This window comes from Mustela lutreola, chromosome 2 (genome assembly GCF_030435805.1).
Source record: "Mustela lutreola isolate mMusLut2 chromosome 2, mMusLut2.pri, whole genome shotgun sequence".
NCBI classification, from domain to species: domain Eukaryota; kingdom Metazoa; phylum Chordata; class Mammalia; order Carnivora; family Mustelidae; genus Mustela; species Mustela lutreola.
Genome location: NC_081291.1, coordinates 99257208 through 99274431, shown reverse-complemented (window position 1 = coordinate 99274431; position 17224 = coordinate 99257208). Strand labels below are relative to the sequence as shown.

General features: G+C 50.8%; 1 protein-coding gene across 3 annotated transcripts in view; it reads right to left on the bottom strand.

Annotated features, from left to right (window-relative positions):
• Positions 1 to 415: 415 nt before the first annotated feature.
• Positions 416 to 17224, bottom strand: part of MRAS (muscle RAS oncogene homolog) — a 60721-nt gene continuing 43912 nt past the window's right edge. For 2 of the 3 annotated variants that reach the window (XM_059162731.1, XM_059162729.1), the window contains exons 3-6: positions 10758 to 10911; positions 9326 to 9425; positions 5072 to 5151; positions 416 to 3751 (exon numbers count right to left, since the gene is read on the bottom strand). In XM_059162731.1, coding sequence (XP_059018714.1) covers positions 3652 to 3751; positions 5072 to 5151; positions 9326 to 9425; positions 10758 to 10911 — 434 coding nt within the window. In that variant the 3' untranslated portion in view covers positions 416 to 3651. Of the gene's footprint in view, positions 3752 to 5071; positions 5152 to 8518; positions 8770 to 9325; positions 9426 to 10757; positions 10912 to 17224 lie in introns of those variants that run through there. The other variant, XM_059162732.1, reaches the window with a different exon arrangement.

Below are 17224 nucleotides of genomic sequence, written 5' to 3'. Positions count from 1 at the left end.
TGTGGATGGGGGCAGGGGGGCATTTCTTTCCACGGAAAGCAACAGTGTCAGATAGCCCAGTGTCCTCTACAAAGAGCGCCACTTCTGAGATCCATACCACCACTTCGCCTCAGTCCTCAGGCTGTTTAGGAAATACACACTATTATCCTGTCCTTGGGCAGCACTGCAGGAGACCGAAGCAGGGAAGTTGCTCAAAGGCATGGACAGCTTGGTGGCAGAACTTGAATCCAGGGCTTCAGACATCAGGAGGCTATGTGCTCACTTGCCCTCATCCTCTGGCTCCAGGTAGGAAGGAGACACTTCTCATGGTCCCCAGCACTCTCCTCCCTACTTTAGTTTGCTCTGGGCCAGACATGGACAACTTACGTTCTCAGCAACACTTCGGGAGTATCTGAATAAGAGGAAATAAGCCAAGTGTTCTTCTTTTCTTTATTAATGAGTTGAGATACACAAAGACTTAATAAAAAGTTACATAAAAGGCTCAAGCATCATTGAGACCCTCAGGCATCACTCCCATTTCACAGCGATGGCCATCTATTAATACTGGGTAGCAGAGGCTGGGCGCTCACGGGCGCTCAACAATTCAAGTATCTTTCATTCTATGTAAACCCAACATGGAATTTCTAACCCAATGGGCTGCTAATGGAGGGAACCGGTCTGTGGCTCCAGATTACTGTCACATGTGGCCTTTGGGTCAGAGCTGCCATGTGTTAGTGGGTCATGTCTCCTGGCGAGGTGAGATTGGCCACACTAGGCCACGAGGCATTCTCCACAGCAAACAACACAAGGTGGGGTCAAAGTCCTAAGAGAGACCATCCAAGGGAACCCTCTGTGGCCAAGTATAGGAGAAGTCAGTGGCCAGAGCCCCAGGCTGGAGGGGTGGGGAAGATGGCTAAGATTACCTGTTGGATAGAAAAGTAGCCCTCTAATTGGGGGTGTCAAAATTTTAGGAGAAAAATTGAGAGCACACAGTGGCAAAGGCATGGGGTGAGAGGGTTTCAAGAAGGGCATGTTCTAGGGGATGTGAAGGTAGCACTATTGAGGTGGTCTGCAAAACCAGTGGAAATACCAAAATGTCACCAAAGACCTAAGTCCCATTGGACTCCCCAGTCATGGAGTGGCGTGGCCAACTGGTGTTCCAAATGACCCTCTCACAGGACCACGGAGAAGCTACTGCACTGGGGATGCCCCAGGGTACACTCCATTCTGGCCTATCTGGAAGCCCCCACTCCTCCTCGGGCCCACAGTTCCCTTAAACACAAAGAACTGTCTTCGAAAAGTGTTATTTTTCTGTCTCATCTCTGGGGAACACGAGGTCACAGAACATAATGCCTAACCTTGACTCCGCAGCAGCAGTCCTTCCCTTCACCAGTTTGTTCCTCAAGCACTGTGGAGCTGACCTTCAGGCTGACTGCAGGACAGGTGTCCTGGAAGATGAGGCGGGGGTGGGCAGAAGCATGGCCCCTGTTGGGGGAGGGACCAGCAGCATATGAACTCATGTGTCTGGTTACCTTCATGGCTAAGGGCTTCATTCTAGGGTGGCTGATCTTCCAACAGGACTCCCCACTCAGGGTTACCAAGGAGCTGCAGACTCTGCACAGGGCAGGGGGCAGGGACCTGCTGGCGATGGTCCATGCCCAGAAGAAGCTTTCCAGCGGCGGCTGCTGTCCTGTGTGCATGGCTTCCCTTCCCACCCACCACTCCTCCGTTGCAGAGCATCTCCCTCAGTACTTTGTCCTGCCTGTCTTGCTGCCGTGCCCTCCTCTCCTTTGCACATGGGTCTGTTGAGGACTCAGCTCAGAGGAGCAGAAGGGTTGGAAAGAACCTTGGCCTGTTTGTGTTTAAAATGCCCATTAGCATTATAGGATCTTGGGACACTCTGAAGTGCCTAATCTGGAATGTTGTTATCTTTCCGTTCAGGGTCGGGGAGGGGGGCGAGGAGTGAGAAGACCATTGAGACAAATAAAGGAGTTCGAATTTCCAATTAACTGAGGTCCCAATGATTTCATTCAATGCTCTTTGGATGGGCCCCCTGGTGCTGGTGATCTTGCTGAGTCAGGAACACAGCATGCTTTTAAAACCAGAAATGATGCGAGGTGTCTCCATGTCCAGGGAGGTGCTCACCTTCTCAGGGCTTTTCTCTCAAAAGAGCAGCCAGGCCACCTGCTAGGGATGCTCTAGTTTGCCTCGTGACCTGATTTGTAAATGAAAAATGGGGTCATGAGGCAAGCTACCTCATATTCTGATCTTCTGTCAGGGATGGGGAGCTTTGTGGTCGCTGCTGCCCCTCCACCCTCTGACTGGGAAAATCCAGTCTCTGGATCACGGCGGCAGCACCTGAGAGGGAAGTGGCATTGTCAGGAAGTTGGGGGAGTGTCCCCTTATAGAAGCAGGTATATGGGGTCATGTCATCACCCCACCCTTTCTTTCTCCTTTAATTATGTTACAGTGAAGATCCAAGAGGTGAAGAAAAGTGTGTGCCAGAAAGGCAAGTGAATCCTAAGTTTGCAAATGCTTAGCCGGGTTTGCTTATTTACTGGGCTTTAAGAAGTGGTCGTCAGTGGAGTCAAAGGGAAAATGGCTTCTTGTCTTGGTTGTGTTCTAGTAACAACAGTGTTAGATCGTTTTTGGTTAAGATTCAGCATGAACTAGAGCTTTCTGGATGGCGTTCACATTAGCTTACTGGGACACGCTGAGACATACGTGCCCACGTCCATGTGTTTGTGTCCAAGAGGCATGAGGCAGCACAGGTAGTGGGAGAGCAGGAAGAGACAGATCCAGGAGAGCTCTCAGGGCACAGAACTCAATCCACACAGTCTGGAAAGCCAGAAGACACTTTTGCACAGCCAATCAGCTAACTTAACTTATACACGTCCAGGATCATGAAAACCCCTCCAAAAAAGGACATGCTCGTGCCAGCCTCTCTGCTAAGCAAAATAAAATTTCATTTCCTAATACCTGCACCCTTAGGCACAGCAAAACCCTCTGGGTGACCGCACCTCTCTTCTGTGCTTGGAGGCTGGGAGTGGGATGTTCCTCCGAGGCCTTGGGCCACTGTCCCCACTCACCTCCATGCTCTCAGTCCCTCCACTTGCATGTTGAGCTGAGTTTGGGCACTGCTGGGAAAACTCAGTCACAAACAACAACATTATTCCAGACGTGTTCTCAGAGTGGCCTGCTGAAGACCAGAAGCTCCGCCCATCCGTGGGCACAGACCCCTTTAATAAAATAATAATCACTAAAATAATTTAAAAAACTACAAAAGCCCCCCAAGCTCAGACACTCTGGGCTGGGGGCAGCGGGGTAGGGGTGGATCATGGCTTGTTCAGTACTCTGTCCGTGGACACACTTCCACATCACACCAATACTGTGTACTTCAAAGGAACAACACAGCCACCGAGAGACAGGGAGGAACCAGGTTGAATCAACACGAGGGGCTTGGAGGCTGCTTCCCTGTCTCTTGTGAGACTCAGGAAAGCCTGTGCCCTTCGGGCAAAGCCAGAGCCGAGCTCCTCCCTGCCCTTTCTCCCTTCCTGTGCCAGGTCCTCGGGCCAAGGGTCGTGGTTAGACATGGTTTTCAGTGCGGTTAGGCAGTGGAAGGCCCCAGAGGCCGGCCAGGTCACGGTCACCGCGGCCAGGGCCTCAGGCCCGTCACAATATCACACACTGCAGTTTGTGGGTGCCAGTGGCCCGATCTCCCCGCCATTTGGTTTTCTTCTTCTTCTTCTGACTCTTTTCCGGAATCTGTTGCCTTTTGAGACAGTGAAAAGCAGAAAAACAGTCAGAACAGGCTTTGCTTCTCTCGGCCCCTCTCCTCCTGGGCCCCAGGGGTGCAGGCAGTAGGCCTGTTCTGGACGCTGGGGGAGGGCCTGGCCTGGACGGCATCTCTGGGGCCCAGAAAGTGGGAAGGCAGGGAGGGCAGGGCAAAGCCTGTGGCCCCACGGGTGAGAATTCCTCACGTCACGTTGTGGCTGCAGTTACTTAAATCTTCAGCTATGTTATGTGTTATTCAATACTGGCCTCTATTTTTATGTCTCATATTTTAAATAAAATGACAAGTTTGTTGAGTCCAAAAGCTTTTTGCATGTTTTCCGTTAGCTATTCCTGTGTATAAAACCTGCCCCGGAACTACAGGTCCATAACCAAGATACACCAGTTCCCTGCAGGGCCACGTGTCCCAGCTGGAGGCAAGATGCCTACAAGAAAATCTTTCCATGAGCGCAAGCGTGAAGTGAGGGCTATGCTAGCACAGCGCACCCAGGGGAATGGGGAGGAAAGGGCTCTGTGTGTGTGTGTGTGTGTGTGTGTGTGTGTGTGTGTGTGTGTATGTATCCTGGGGGCACCGGGAAGCCACAGGGGAAATACGCTCTGTCAGAGTCATGCCCCTGAGTCCACAGCTAACCGACAGCCATGGGGCTCACCACACACAGCTTCACGCTAAATGCCGGATATTTGAGGACCGCAGGTTGGGCTGTTCCGCATGTCCCAAACCTTGGAGTCAGGGAGCAGCCAGGAGGCTGTGGCAGCCCTCTGAGCACAAGGTGGCTAGAGCTGGGACCCTGACTGTAAAGAAATGCATGCAAGACTGCTGATGAGGATTTCTGGCCACCCCTGGAGCCCGGCAGAGTGTGCAGTCTGGAAGCAGGGGCATGTTCCATACAGTGGTGATGGCTCCGGTGCACTGTCACATGGCGCTCCGACCTCCAGCCAGGGGAGAGGACAGGGATTTACTTCTACGCTGTTGACAGGTGTTGTGTTGGGAGAATACCGAAGGCAGGCGGAGGGAGCCCGAGCTGCAGAGCCGAGGGGAGGCTGGAGAAGAAGCTAAGCTGGTACCCTAGGCAGGAAGGCACCCTTATGCTCCCCTTCACCCAGAGGTAGGAGATGTGAGGGGGTATGTGTGAAGGAAGGTGGGAAGGGTGAGGAAAAGAAATGGATGGAGGGATAAGAAATCCAAAGCAGGCCCAGAACTGCATAGCCTGGGCCTTGGAAGAAGCAGTCATGTCCCTCCAGTCCTTCCAGTGCCCATCTTTCTGCAGAGAGCCTGCTTCTGGGGGCGTGCAGCACTCACCTAATTACCCTGACCAGGTCATGGAAGGCTTTGTCCACGTTGAGAGGTGGGTCCTTGGCACTGGTTTCTATGTATGGAATCTGGAAGGCAAAGCTCAACTTGGTAAAAGTAGCACTGAGATCCACAAAGCCCTGTTCCCTAAAACTGCAAATTCTCAGAGGTCCCGAGGGACCCCCCTGCTCTCAGAGACCCCCACAGAACCCCAGTGCCAACAACCTTAAGCCCCTGGTGGCATCTTATTCCTTAAGGGTGGAAAATGTTATTGACAGCTTCTTAAATTCCCTCTTATTCTCTCATCAGAGAGATCTTTAATAGCCCTCTAAAAATAGAAAAAAAGAGATCTTTTTATATGCTTGAAGACTAAAGACTGTTTCATTTATCAAACCAAAATAGAGTCTGATGCTATTCTTTTTTCATTCTGAGGCCTGTTTCTCCACCATGACGGGACTTCTGCCTCTTCCTGGACCCTCCAGAGGGGACTCTGGCAGGAGAGGCTGATGCGAGGCTGGGCCACAGGCAGGACACTATGCCTCAGTGACCCCTAGCTGCTCTGTGCCTCCTCATCCCTAACAGGCTTGCTGGGCTCAGCTCTTAATTGGTCTGTGTCTACGAGTCCAGAGCTCAGCCATGTGTACAGAGAGCTTGTGTCTGCACATTTGGTACTGTGGAATGATCACCTCACTGAAAGGTGGCAGCTCACAGGCAGATGTGGCTGAGGGGCCCCACAGGACAGGTGTTGAGGGCCATGTCACCCCAAGTCTCAGGCCAGCACGGGGCGGAGAACAAAGGTTGCATGAGGTCAGGATGCCGTCCTGTGCACACCCCTTCTCCTGTATCATGGACCCCACACAGGCAGGAAGGCTTTGTGCCCACTCCTCCTCGAGAGAGTGTGGGGTTTGTGCAAAATATACAGGTTTCCCAGGCCAGAGAGGGAGGACGACTGTGGTCAAGGTGAAGAACTCGGGGGTATTTCATAACTTTTTCCTGGCTACAAAATTAAGGCATTTCATTATAACACTTTCAAAAAAGAAAAGCCCAGTGAAGAAAATAAAAATATTCAGTGGTTCAAATGCATGGGCAGTGGGGGTGGGGTGACAAGGCGAGCTGTTATTCTAGAGGAGGATGTTATAAACGACTGCCCAGAACACATCCTAAAGTACCTTCACACATTACTGTGGCTTCTAGCGGAGGTCTCATGGCTGGCCTGGATGCAAGGGGCAGAGCCTGCGAAGCATGGCTCAGACTCTTAAAATAGTCATCCAATCAGTCTCTGAGCCTCTGACGACACTGCAAGGAAACTGTCCTCCACTGTTGGCTGTTTGACAGAAAGGAATCTGGGCCCTTTACCTGCCAGGTCTCAACATCCCTGAGCTCAGTTAATCCCCACCTCCACCCTTGGGGGTAAGCATGTATCTCCTCTGTGTGGCGGGGGACACTGAGAGCTCAGACTGGAGATGTACTCGCCCAAAACCACACTGCAGCTGACAGGGAATCAAGGTTTGAAGCAGGTGCATGTCACACTTCCTGCCTGGCCACCCACGGACTGCTTGGGATGCTGGGGGAAGCTTCAGGGCCCCTCCCAGTCATGGTGGGGGGCATCCCTGCTGGGACCGAGGAGCCAGAGTCCCATGAGGCCGGGCAACATGCTTCCTGTTGCACACACAGGGAGGAGGCAGGAAGGTGCCTGTAGCTGGGGCTGGGACCCACCTGGAGCCCCTTCTTGGGCTGGGATCCTGTCAGGACAGCAGGTGCAGGGTTCCAGAGGACTCCGACCACCACTGCCGGCCGTCTCACACACCACTCAGAAGTATAGGAGTAGTAGTGCCCCCCGGAGCCTGGGGCACCTTCTGCCTTCTTTCTGGGGGTCCTGCCTCTACCACTGAAGAAATGCTGGGGTGCGTTATCTGGGTTCTTAGAATTCTAGGGTTTCAGTAGCAAGGAGAGTTGAATTAAAGGGAACGCTGCACTAAATGGTAGCATGGTCTGACTCCACCACAGGGCTAGGAAAGGCCACCTTCTGGCACCAGGTGGGGTGCCTGCCTTGGCAGCGAAAGAGGAACTTGCCTTATGAATAGCATGTTGTGATAGTAGCTCAGATTTGCTCGGTCAAATGATAAATGAGGCAGTGGCATTTGCTGCGGGAGCCCCAGGCTGCAGGGCAGGAGGGCAGCCTCTGCTCTGAACCCCCCACGCCGTGGCTTGGGAGGGTACGCATGTGTCTGAGAGAGGCCTGAGGGAGTCTGAGCCTGGGGAACAGAGCCCCTCAGACTGTTTCTACTCAGAAGCCAGCGGGGAGTCTCTAGCTCTCCTCTGGGGGCTGTGGGGCAGCCCTGTCCATTCCCTCCTCCTTGAGGCAAGTTTTCACTTGGCACCCATGATGCCCCACTCTGGCCCTCATGTGTCACCCACAGCTCAAGCCCTTTTGTGGCTCCCTCCTCACCTCTCTGCATCACTAGGTGAAGTGTCGCAGCCAGCTCTGGGATCCCTGCCTTATGTACACTCGCTTCCTTGGCGTGTATGGCTTCAAAGGCCATCGACATGCTGCTGATGGCCAATACTCCCCCAGGTGCTGTATCTGGCTGCCATCTTGGCATTTCCATCTGATTATCTGCTCAGCCCCTCAAACTCTACGGATCTGCAGCCAAGCTCCTGTCTCGCACATACCTCCTCCTATCATCTCTCCTGCCTGGTTACTGACACTCTGGTCTCCTGAAAGTTGCTCACACCTAAACCACAGAGTCACCTGCCATTCCTTCTTCCTCTCTCATTCCACATCCGATCTGTGCACATGTCCTGTTGGCTTTCTTAGAAACACGTCCAGAATCCAACCATCTCCTTGCCACCTTCACCGGCACCCCCCTGGGCCAGGCTGTTACTGAGCAGACCCTAGCTGGTTTCCCTGCTCCCACAACTGGCCTCTAAGGGCCCATCTCAGCATGGCCACAAGCGAGAAGCTGTGCAGCCACGAGCCAAGACCTCATCACCACTCCTCACTCAAAGCCCTGCAGTGCTTTCCCCTCTCCCTCTGAGGAGAACCCTATAAAGCCTTGAAGCCCTTCTCTGAACTGGTCTCCTACAGCTCACCCCTCCCACTCCTGCTCGGGCTGGCCTCCTCGCCCATCAAGCCTCAATCTCCCACCTGAGGGCCTTTGCACTGATTACTCCCTCAGCTGGAACCTTCTTTCCCCAGCGATCAGCCTGGCTTCCTCAGCTCCTGGAAGTCCTTGCTGAAATGCACCCTCCCTCACAAGGTTTCCCTGACTGCCCTGTTTGGAAAAGCATCTTCCTCCACCTCACATTCCTGACCCCCTTCCCTGATTTCCTTTTTTCCACAGTACACATTACACTGTAATTTGCTTTTTTATTATCTGTCTCCTGTCACTAGAAGTAAGTACCATAAAGCCAGGGGTTTTATATCCCAGGGCCTAGGATAGTTATGTGAACACGTGAATGAAGCAGAAGGCAGAGACAAACAGAAGTGATTTGCACTGAGTGCCCTTGCTCTACTCACAGAGCTGGACCCACCAGGCAAAGGGAAGGGGCAACCTTGCATCAGAGCTCCCAGCAGGCAGAGTGGACTTCTACATAACTGACCCATGAGACCAGGGGCCTGGGCTGTGCCGGTGCGGGGGAGGGGTAGGAAGAAGCCCAGTGACCCCACCTGGCACACCCAGAGGGCAAAGGGGCATCTCAATGAACTGAAAAAAAGAAAACAAAGATGTCTACTGATATTCATGGTGTGGCCTGGGCAAACCTCAGTCTGACCACCTGTAAGATGGCTGTCACGATACCTAGCTCAGCATGGGCTGGTGAGGAGTGAGTGCATCCCGGCACAAGGCCTGGTACAGAACAGGGCTCACCAGCTGCAGCTGGCCTGATGATTAGAGCAGAATCAGGCAGCGGGCTCAGAGAGTGCTCATAAGCCACCCCCCAGCACAGGCCAGAGATGAATCTTCTGTGCTAGTGGCAGGAAGTGGCCTGAATGCCACAGCTCCCAGGCCACAGTGAAGGGACCTGGTCCCCCCACCAGAGCTCCTCATGACTGAGAAGAGGGTGCTTTCTCTCGGGCCTGCTGTTTTGTTTCCCAACATTGCCCTTGTCACATATGGCCTGCCAGGCCTCTCTGTGGAATCTAACCCATTACCCAGGAGGCCCAAGGTCCTGCAGGAGTGATGGGCATGGACTCCTGTACATCCCTGACCACCCCGCACATATATACTCACATACACACACGCATGCATGCACGCCACCTACATTGTGTTTGGTCGCCATTTCTTTTCCTTGCTCCCTGGTGATCTTCCTCAAATGCATCAGATCGACCTTGTTGGCCACGAGGATCATCGGAAAGGACTCTCTGGGGAATAAGGGAACAGCAGCTCATGAAATTTCACTGCCTCTACACCTGCTGAAGGCAACACAGCCACACCTCGGGCAGGGCATAACGCAGCCCACGCAGCCTCCCCAGTGTGCCTGGGGCTGACTCATGAGTCCCTCCCCCACCCCAGACTGCTGGATCTTGGGCTTACTGCAAAGAGAACAAAGGGGTCCCTGCCCCCCTCCTGGGGCAACCCCTGGCTCGGCAGCATCGGAGAGGGCTCCCGAGGGGCTGCTGGGCCAGGAGCTGGCTTCCCAGACCTCCTCCCTCCCATCTCCTGGTCATCCTGATGCACCAGCCAGCCGTGCAGGGCTCCTGCCCTTTCAGCAGTGGCTGGGGAAGAGCACCAGGACCGGTATCTGGTATACAGCTGGCACTCAGAAAATAGCAGCTGCAACATCGGGATGGCTCCCAGGAGAGGAGGGATGGGATTCCCGAGGCACGCCTGCCTTAGAGATTCCCACTGGTGTGTATAGCCATATTGCTGTCTGAAGGTGAAGGAAAGACCAGTCTTATAGCATCTTTAACATCAATGGGGATTTTTATCTAAAAAAGTCATAATTTAACAGGTGAAAAATAATACTTTATTATTTTCCCTTGCACTTTGGTTAGCCAAAACGTTGAATATTTTCCTACTTCAGAGTCATTTATGTTTCTTCTTTTGAAATTCCTATAGATAGGAGCTTAACTTACATTTGTGGGTCTGAGTTTTATGCATATGAGTACATGTGAGTGTGTATCCCCTTACCTGGTAAAATTATTAACACTTTGCCATTGGAATAGGTGTTAACTAGATTTTTCTGAATTTACTGAGATTTGCTCAAAGCTTGCTGCTTTCTTTTTAATTTGTCCTTTTACTCTCCTATGTTGCCTCTTTAAGAGCCAATTAACTGAAAAGACCAGTTAGGCTTTAAGAAACTACAAATTATTTAATTACTCCATGTAATACTAAAGGAAAAAATGAGCCTTTAATTAGGGGCTTGTATATCTCACAGTCAAATGTAATGTAACCACTTATAATGCATACTGAAGAGGAAATTCACTTTTTCTTCGAACCTGGTAACATTTGCTTAAACTGGAGCCATCAGTGGGGACTGTTCAGGAGACATGGGAGGGGCTAACTTCAGGGCCTGGAAGCAGTCTGGCCCCATGGAAAGAACCGGGGTAGGAGTTGGGGGTACCGATGTGTGAGCTCAGCTCTGCCCTTCTGTGTCTCAGCTTACACCTGAGACTCTGAGACACAAGCAGGCAGACAGACAGACAGGAGGCTTTGAGGCAGGGGCCAGGAGGTCCTGGCCCAGTGGCTCTCACCTGTCCTTGACACGCAGGATGAGTTGGTGGAAGCGGTCCACGTGCTCGAAGCTGGCCTTGTCCGTGACTGAGAAGACGATGAGGAAGCCATCCCCCGTGCGCATATACTGCTCCCGCATGGCGCTGAACTCCTCCTGCCCAGCTGTGTCCAGAACTGGGGTGGGAAGAGTCCACTCAGGGGTGTCACCACCCCCGGTAGAGCTCCCATGGCCTGCAGTCCCCCATGCTGCTGGGCTGTTCCCAGCGTGCCTCGGCCAAGCTGCCCCCACAAGAGGCTGCACGGCTTTCCCGAGCTAAAGTGTAAGGGACTCAGTGAGGCCCTAACAGACTGTGGACCTGCCCATTCCAACCTACTTGCCCCCCTCGGGACTTAACTGTCTGTCTACAGAAAAGCCTCATAAAACCAGTGATCAGCTCTGCTACAAAATCCCTGGGTGGGGGAGGGGGGGTACCCATACCTGGGCTTGGCTCCCTGTCGCAGTCCTTACAGACTGATGCCTGGGAAGTTGTCTGACTTTCTGAGCCCCCTTTCCTCTTTTATAAGATGGAAACAATGCCTCTACCTTGCTCCCTTTAGGGAGGAGAGCCCCAGGACATGCGTTGGGGAGGCCCCAAAAAGGCTGGTCAAGTAGGGTCTTCAGAGCCTGTGTGGACAGACAGCAGGCAGGCTACAGGGAAGGAGAGGCCTCTGAGAGCCAGGATCACTTGGCCCTAGGATGGGGCTGTCACAGGTTGGTGGGAAGGGGCACTGCGATAGGAAGCAAGAATGGCTGGGAGAAGGTGGGAGGAGCCATCTCAACAAAGGCAGTCTTCCCAACCCATCCATCCCCCTCTCCCTCCCTCCTCCCCTCAGACTCCTGAAGCCCTCTCCCCTTCAGCTTCCTTCCCCGTTGAGATAAGATCCTCCCCACAGGCTGTTTCAGAGTGGTCACAGTCACTGGGGGAGCTCCTTTGAGACTGAAGAACAAAAGAATGGGTAATATAATTTCTGGTGGAGACAAGTACATACTGTGAAGAACAGTATAGACAGCTGAAGGTCATTGGCAAAAGTTGGTGTCATGTTGGATAGGGACCAAGGGCAACTAAATAAATCCCACCAGCAAAACAGATGAAAATGTCACAGATTTGGCTGAAGGGATGGGAAGGTGAGTAGAACAGCAGAAAACATTCAGGTGATAGGTAACTAATGGACTCATGGATTCTGAAGATGTGCATTGCCCAAAACACAAGCTAGAGATCTAGGATGTGTGAAAATATGTTCATCCAGGATTAAAAAAACCCAACTCAATAGGAAGCTGAAAGTCAAAACAGACTGTGGGGAAAGGAAAAATGGTTATTTCATACATTGATTGCCTTGAAAATAATATTATCCATGCTTTTGAAAAGAATTCTTGGAGGAAATACTTCAGCACAGTGAAAAATAGATCCATGAAAGAAAAAAAAATGAGTGGTATTATAAACAATGATAAACAAAGAACACAGCCAAACATAAGAGTTAAGTTTAAATAAATTTTGTTACACAGTTTGAAGAAAATGAATGACAGTTTAGAACTAAAATCTATGATGATCCATATGTGAGGGTAGGGGATGGAGGAAAGTAAGTTACTACTAAATTTCTTGCCTCGTTTGGGAAGAGGCGAAGATAATAATTACATCCAGATGTTGGTAGAAAAAACAGAATCATACACACATAAACACATGTAGTGTATAGAATAACCACTAGAAACAAAGCTCAAAAGTTCCTAGTCATCAGAAGGGGGGGAAAAACCAGAACAAAATAAATGGGAAAAATCCAACAAAAGGCAAAAACAAACTACACAAAAATAAGAAAGCTAAGAAAGGAGACATGGAAGAAGATGGCAGATGTAAATCTAGCTATAACTAACAACGGTTAAACACAAATGGGTTAAATCTACCCATTAAAGCAGACACTCAATACAAAATCCATTTGTCTGCTACTACGATAGAAATATACAAAGCAAAATGACACAGAAAGAATAAAAAGAGAAAGGGTATAAAAGGATATGTTAGCCACACGCATCCACAAAATAGGATTCAAGGCCAACGCATTGAACAGGACAAACCAATGTATTTACAATGGGACAAAGGACAAGTATCAAGAAGTGCCGAAGTCATGAATCTTAAGTATATAAGAATATAGCCTAAAACATACATGTATAAAAACTTGATTTCTAAACCCAGTAGGTATAGACAATCCCATAACCATTGTGAAAGAACTTGAAAAGATCTCTGTCAAAGAGAGACAGAACCATTGACCCCCCCACCCCGGAAAAATAATGATCTAAATAAAGCAATTTAAAAACTTAATCTGAGAGGGGAGCCTGGCTGGCTCAGTCGGAAGATCATGCGACTCTCAATCTCAGGGTTGTGAGTTCGAGTCCTATGTTGGGTGTAGAGATTACTTAAGTAAGCTATAAAAAAACAAAACAACAAAAAAAAAACCCACCTTAATCTGAAAGAACACTTGAACAGTAAATAAGCATTTTCAAACACACATGAAATCGTCACGAAAATTGGCCACATGTTAAGTCATAAATAAAAATTTCAACAAATTCCAGAAAGCAGATGTCAAATGGGCTATGTTTTGCTTTTATGCAATAAGGTCAGAAATTAACAGCAACATGAGTATAAAAGAAACTATCCACTTGAAAGTTTAAAAAGCTATAATGCTCTATAATACTCTAGTTAAAGAAAAAAGCAAAGCAGAAACGACAAACAATTTAGAACTGAACGACAATGAACAATAATAAAAACTCTGGTTTGAGGCCAAATTGGTACTCAGAGGAAAATTATAGCTTTAAATGCACTTCCAAAAACGAGAGAGACTGAAAATTATCTAGGCATTTAAATCAAGGGCTAGGAAAGAAAAAAATAAAACCAAGGAAAGAAGAAATCATCAATGAAAGTAGAAATTAAGAAAATGAGAGGAAGAAAAAAGTAGTAGAAATCCAAAGATCAAAAGCTGACTCTTTGAAAGGACCAATTAAAAAAAAAAAAAGAAAGAAAAAGAAAAGCCTTTAGCAGTTCTTAGCAGCAACAAAAGAGAAGAAAGTCTAATAAGCCTTTGGAATGAGAAAAGGCCTATGACTATAGATCTGGACATACATTTAATTCGGAGAGAAAACTATATGCAGTTTTATAGCAAAAAAATTTTTAATTCTTGATGAAACGGACCATTTTAGAAAACATAAATAAACAAAACTGGCTCAAGAAAATAATAGAAAACCTGAATAGGCCAATAATTATCCAAGAAATCAAACAGACAAATCTCCCCCGTGAATGACACCAAGCTCTTTTTATTACCTATCTACAATCTGCTCCAGAGACTGGAAAATGAAGGAACTTTCCAGCTCATTGTACCAGCCTCAGCATACTCCTAGTAACAAAACAGACAGGGGTGGCAGGTGGTTGTGCGGTAACGGCCAGGCCCGTCCCACCTTGCAGGGGCAGGAGCAGCCTGCATGTGGGACCGAGAGAGGGGCGTTCAGTCACCCATTTGTCAACCCTCTTCTGAGCGCCTACTCAGGGCTCTGCTCGGTACTGGGGGTGATTAAAGACTAGGCTGCATCTCCCTATCAAGGTACTGAGAGGCTAGCTGGGCTGGTACGTCAAGAAAAATAACACACAGGATAGAAAGTGATACATACTATGGGGAAATCTAGGCCAAACAGGGAGGTCCCTTCAGCTTGGAGAGATAATGCAAGGTTTTAGCCAAGAGGGGGTATTGATCCTGCCCTTGAAAGAACAGTATTTGATATAAAAAAGACAGGGTCTGGGGAAGGGCTTCCAGGCAAACAAACAGCATGAGCCAGGGCCTGGACGCTGTGAAGAAAAGAGCTGAGGGTTCGGGGAGGGGGTGGGGGTTAGTGTCCTGGCATAAAAGGGACCGGGGCAGAGGCAACCAGGGCATCAGCGAAGGCAGGTGTGCCCGAGAGGCAGAGGGAACAGTGAATGGGGAGACATTGAGGGCACAGGACACAGGGAATGGGGGTCAACTGGAGAGAGGAGGGTGGAGAGTGCCATGGGAACTCTAAACCTTGGAACCCGAGCAGGGCAGGTGTAAGCTGGGAGGGGCAGATGTGGTGGGGCTGAGCTGGGCCTCGTCTGGTTTGGGGTTCATCCCTCCCCTCCGCACACATACACCTGGAAGTGCCCGGGCACAGCCCCTCATCAGCAATTCTGCCTCCCAGGGAGGCCGAAGATAACGGGCAGCTGTGCTTTTAAGAAATTATGATTCCACCTGCATTTCCCATGTCTGATGTCAGGAAGGTAGGAGGACTCTGGAGACAGAAAGTATTAGTCACTGTGGGAGAAGAGGTGCTGTGCCAGCGTGTGTGTGAGTGTGTGTGAGGAAGAGAGCAAGTGAGAGAAGACAGAAGAGAGCCACAGAGAGGCAGAGGCAGTCAGAGGCAGCCCAACTATGGAAGGAGGAAGAAGAGAGACAGATTTTGGAGACAGTGGGTCAGTGCTGTGTACTTGTCTGGCCCGCCTCATTGTCCCCACTCAGAGGCTGTGGGCCCAGCAGTATGCCTCCGGACGGTTTAAGTGGAAACCCCAAGGCTTCTCTTAGATAGTGTGGCTCTCAGAAGCCCAGCCCCCCAGGCCAGCGTGGCACGAGGTCTCCAGCAGGCGGGCAGCCAACACGTAAGGGGCACCAGCCTGGGTCCCGGTGGAGCCCTCCTCCTCTCCCACCCTGCTTCCTCTTCCTTCTTTTCTTCCTCCTCCTCTTCTTCCTCCTCAGGGCTTCCCGAGGGAGCCACACCCTGGCATGGGCTCAGGGCTCGGACACTGGCAGCAGCCCAGGGTACAGTCTGAGCTCTTTGGCTGAAAATGGTCCTGCCCACCATGTTCCTACTGGCAGCGGGCATCGTGCTGGGATTTTAGACATACATGCCCTCTGGATCCTCTCTGTGGCCTAGAACAAATGTGGAAACTGAGGCCCAGAGAGTAAAGGGGATCCCCTCAAGGCCACACACTGGGAAGGAGGCCGCCCCAACTTCCCTAAGACCCAGCTGCCCCTGCCCGTCCAGGCTTTTATCTTTAACCAGAGGGTGTGGGTCTGGCCACCCACAACCAGCCAGGCTGTGTCTCAATTCCAAGCCTTTGCACAAGCCATGACCTCCAACTAGAATGCCCTCTCGCCAGCTGCCCCAGCCTCCCCCCAGCACAGCTGCCCTCTGCCTCCTCTCCCGAGAGCCCCAGCCTCGGACTTCTGTCTTTGAACCCTTCCTATTGTGTGTGTCCTGGGTTCTGTGAGTTCTGTGGGTTTCTCCGAGTCAGTGCCCCTAGGCCTGGCTCAGCTCCCCACCACAGGGTGGAGCTCCACAGGAGGGATGGGAGGGAAGCTGGGCTTTCATTTCCCTGTGTCTCTCAAAAGCTTCGGCACCCAATGCAGGTTCAGAAAGTACTTGCAGAATGACTAGACAAATCACGTGTGCACTATAGGAAAGGCAGCTGCTGTGCTCAACCAGTCCCTGCCAGCTCTAAGGGAAATCACCAAAAGGTGACCTTCACCCAACATGGAGAGGTAAGGGTTCTGGAATATGAAACAATACAGATGAGAATTTCTAGACATAGAAATGACTCCAAAGACCATGCCTCATGTTTTCTATCTATCTCTAATCCACAGACCCATGGTGGGAGGTGGGAGTGATCATGCCCATTTCACAGGGGAGTCAGGTGGGGAAGTCGATGCTCTTCCCAGGAGAAAACTCAAATAAAAATAGGCTACCTAGCTGAGCATTGGTAGTGATGAGGGCACTCGACTATTTTTCTTGTGTTCCCCTTTCCGGGTAAGAGTGTGTATGGCACGGGCTGGGTGCTGGGCAGAAGGGCTAGACGCATTGACCATGCACTGTTTCCAGAAATAGGGCTACTTTCTTCTCCACAGCACTGGCAGGGTGTGGAAAGCCAGGCCACTTGGGACTCGCTGAGGGGGAGGGAGCTAAGTCGTAGGGCATGTGGCTGGCTTCCTGATGATGGAGAAGTTTCTCTCTGGCAGTGGCCCCAGCCTCAACTCGCTGATTTCAGGATGGACTGAGGAGAAGTGCTGGCCACCAGCCCCAGGGGACACTTGCTCCGGAGGCCACCCTCCTGCAGCTGGGGGAATGGTTCAAGGAGTCCTTGGGATACACTTTCATGAGGGCCTAGATTCTCTGACTTGGTGAATAGCTCACATGTGTGGGTGCACATTCTTTCAGGGAGACAGTCCATGGCTTTGTGGAATTCTCACAGGAGCTGGGAACACCCCACCCCCAAACAAATGTCACGCCTGGGGAGGGAAGAGTAGAAAAGAGGAGAGAGGGTAGCAGGGGCAGGGGGGCATCTCAGCTGTGTCACCAGGAACACACCAGAAAGAGGAGGTAGCCTGGGAGGGGCCTGGCAACAGAAAGGAACAGAGAGACAAAACGCTGGCCTACAACCCCATTTTGTCCTCAGGGTGTTGA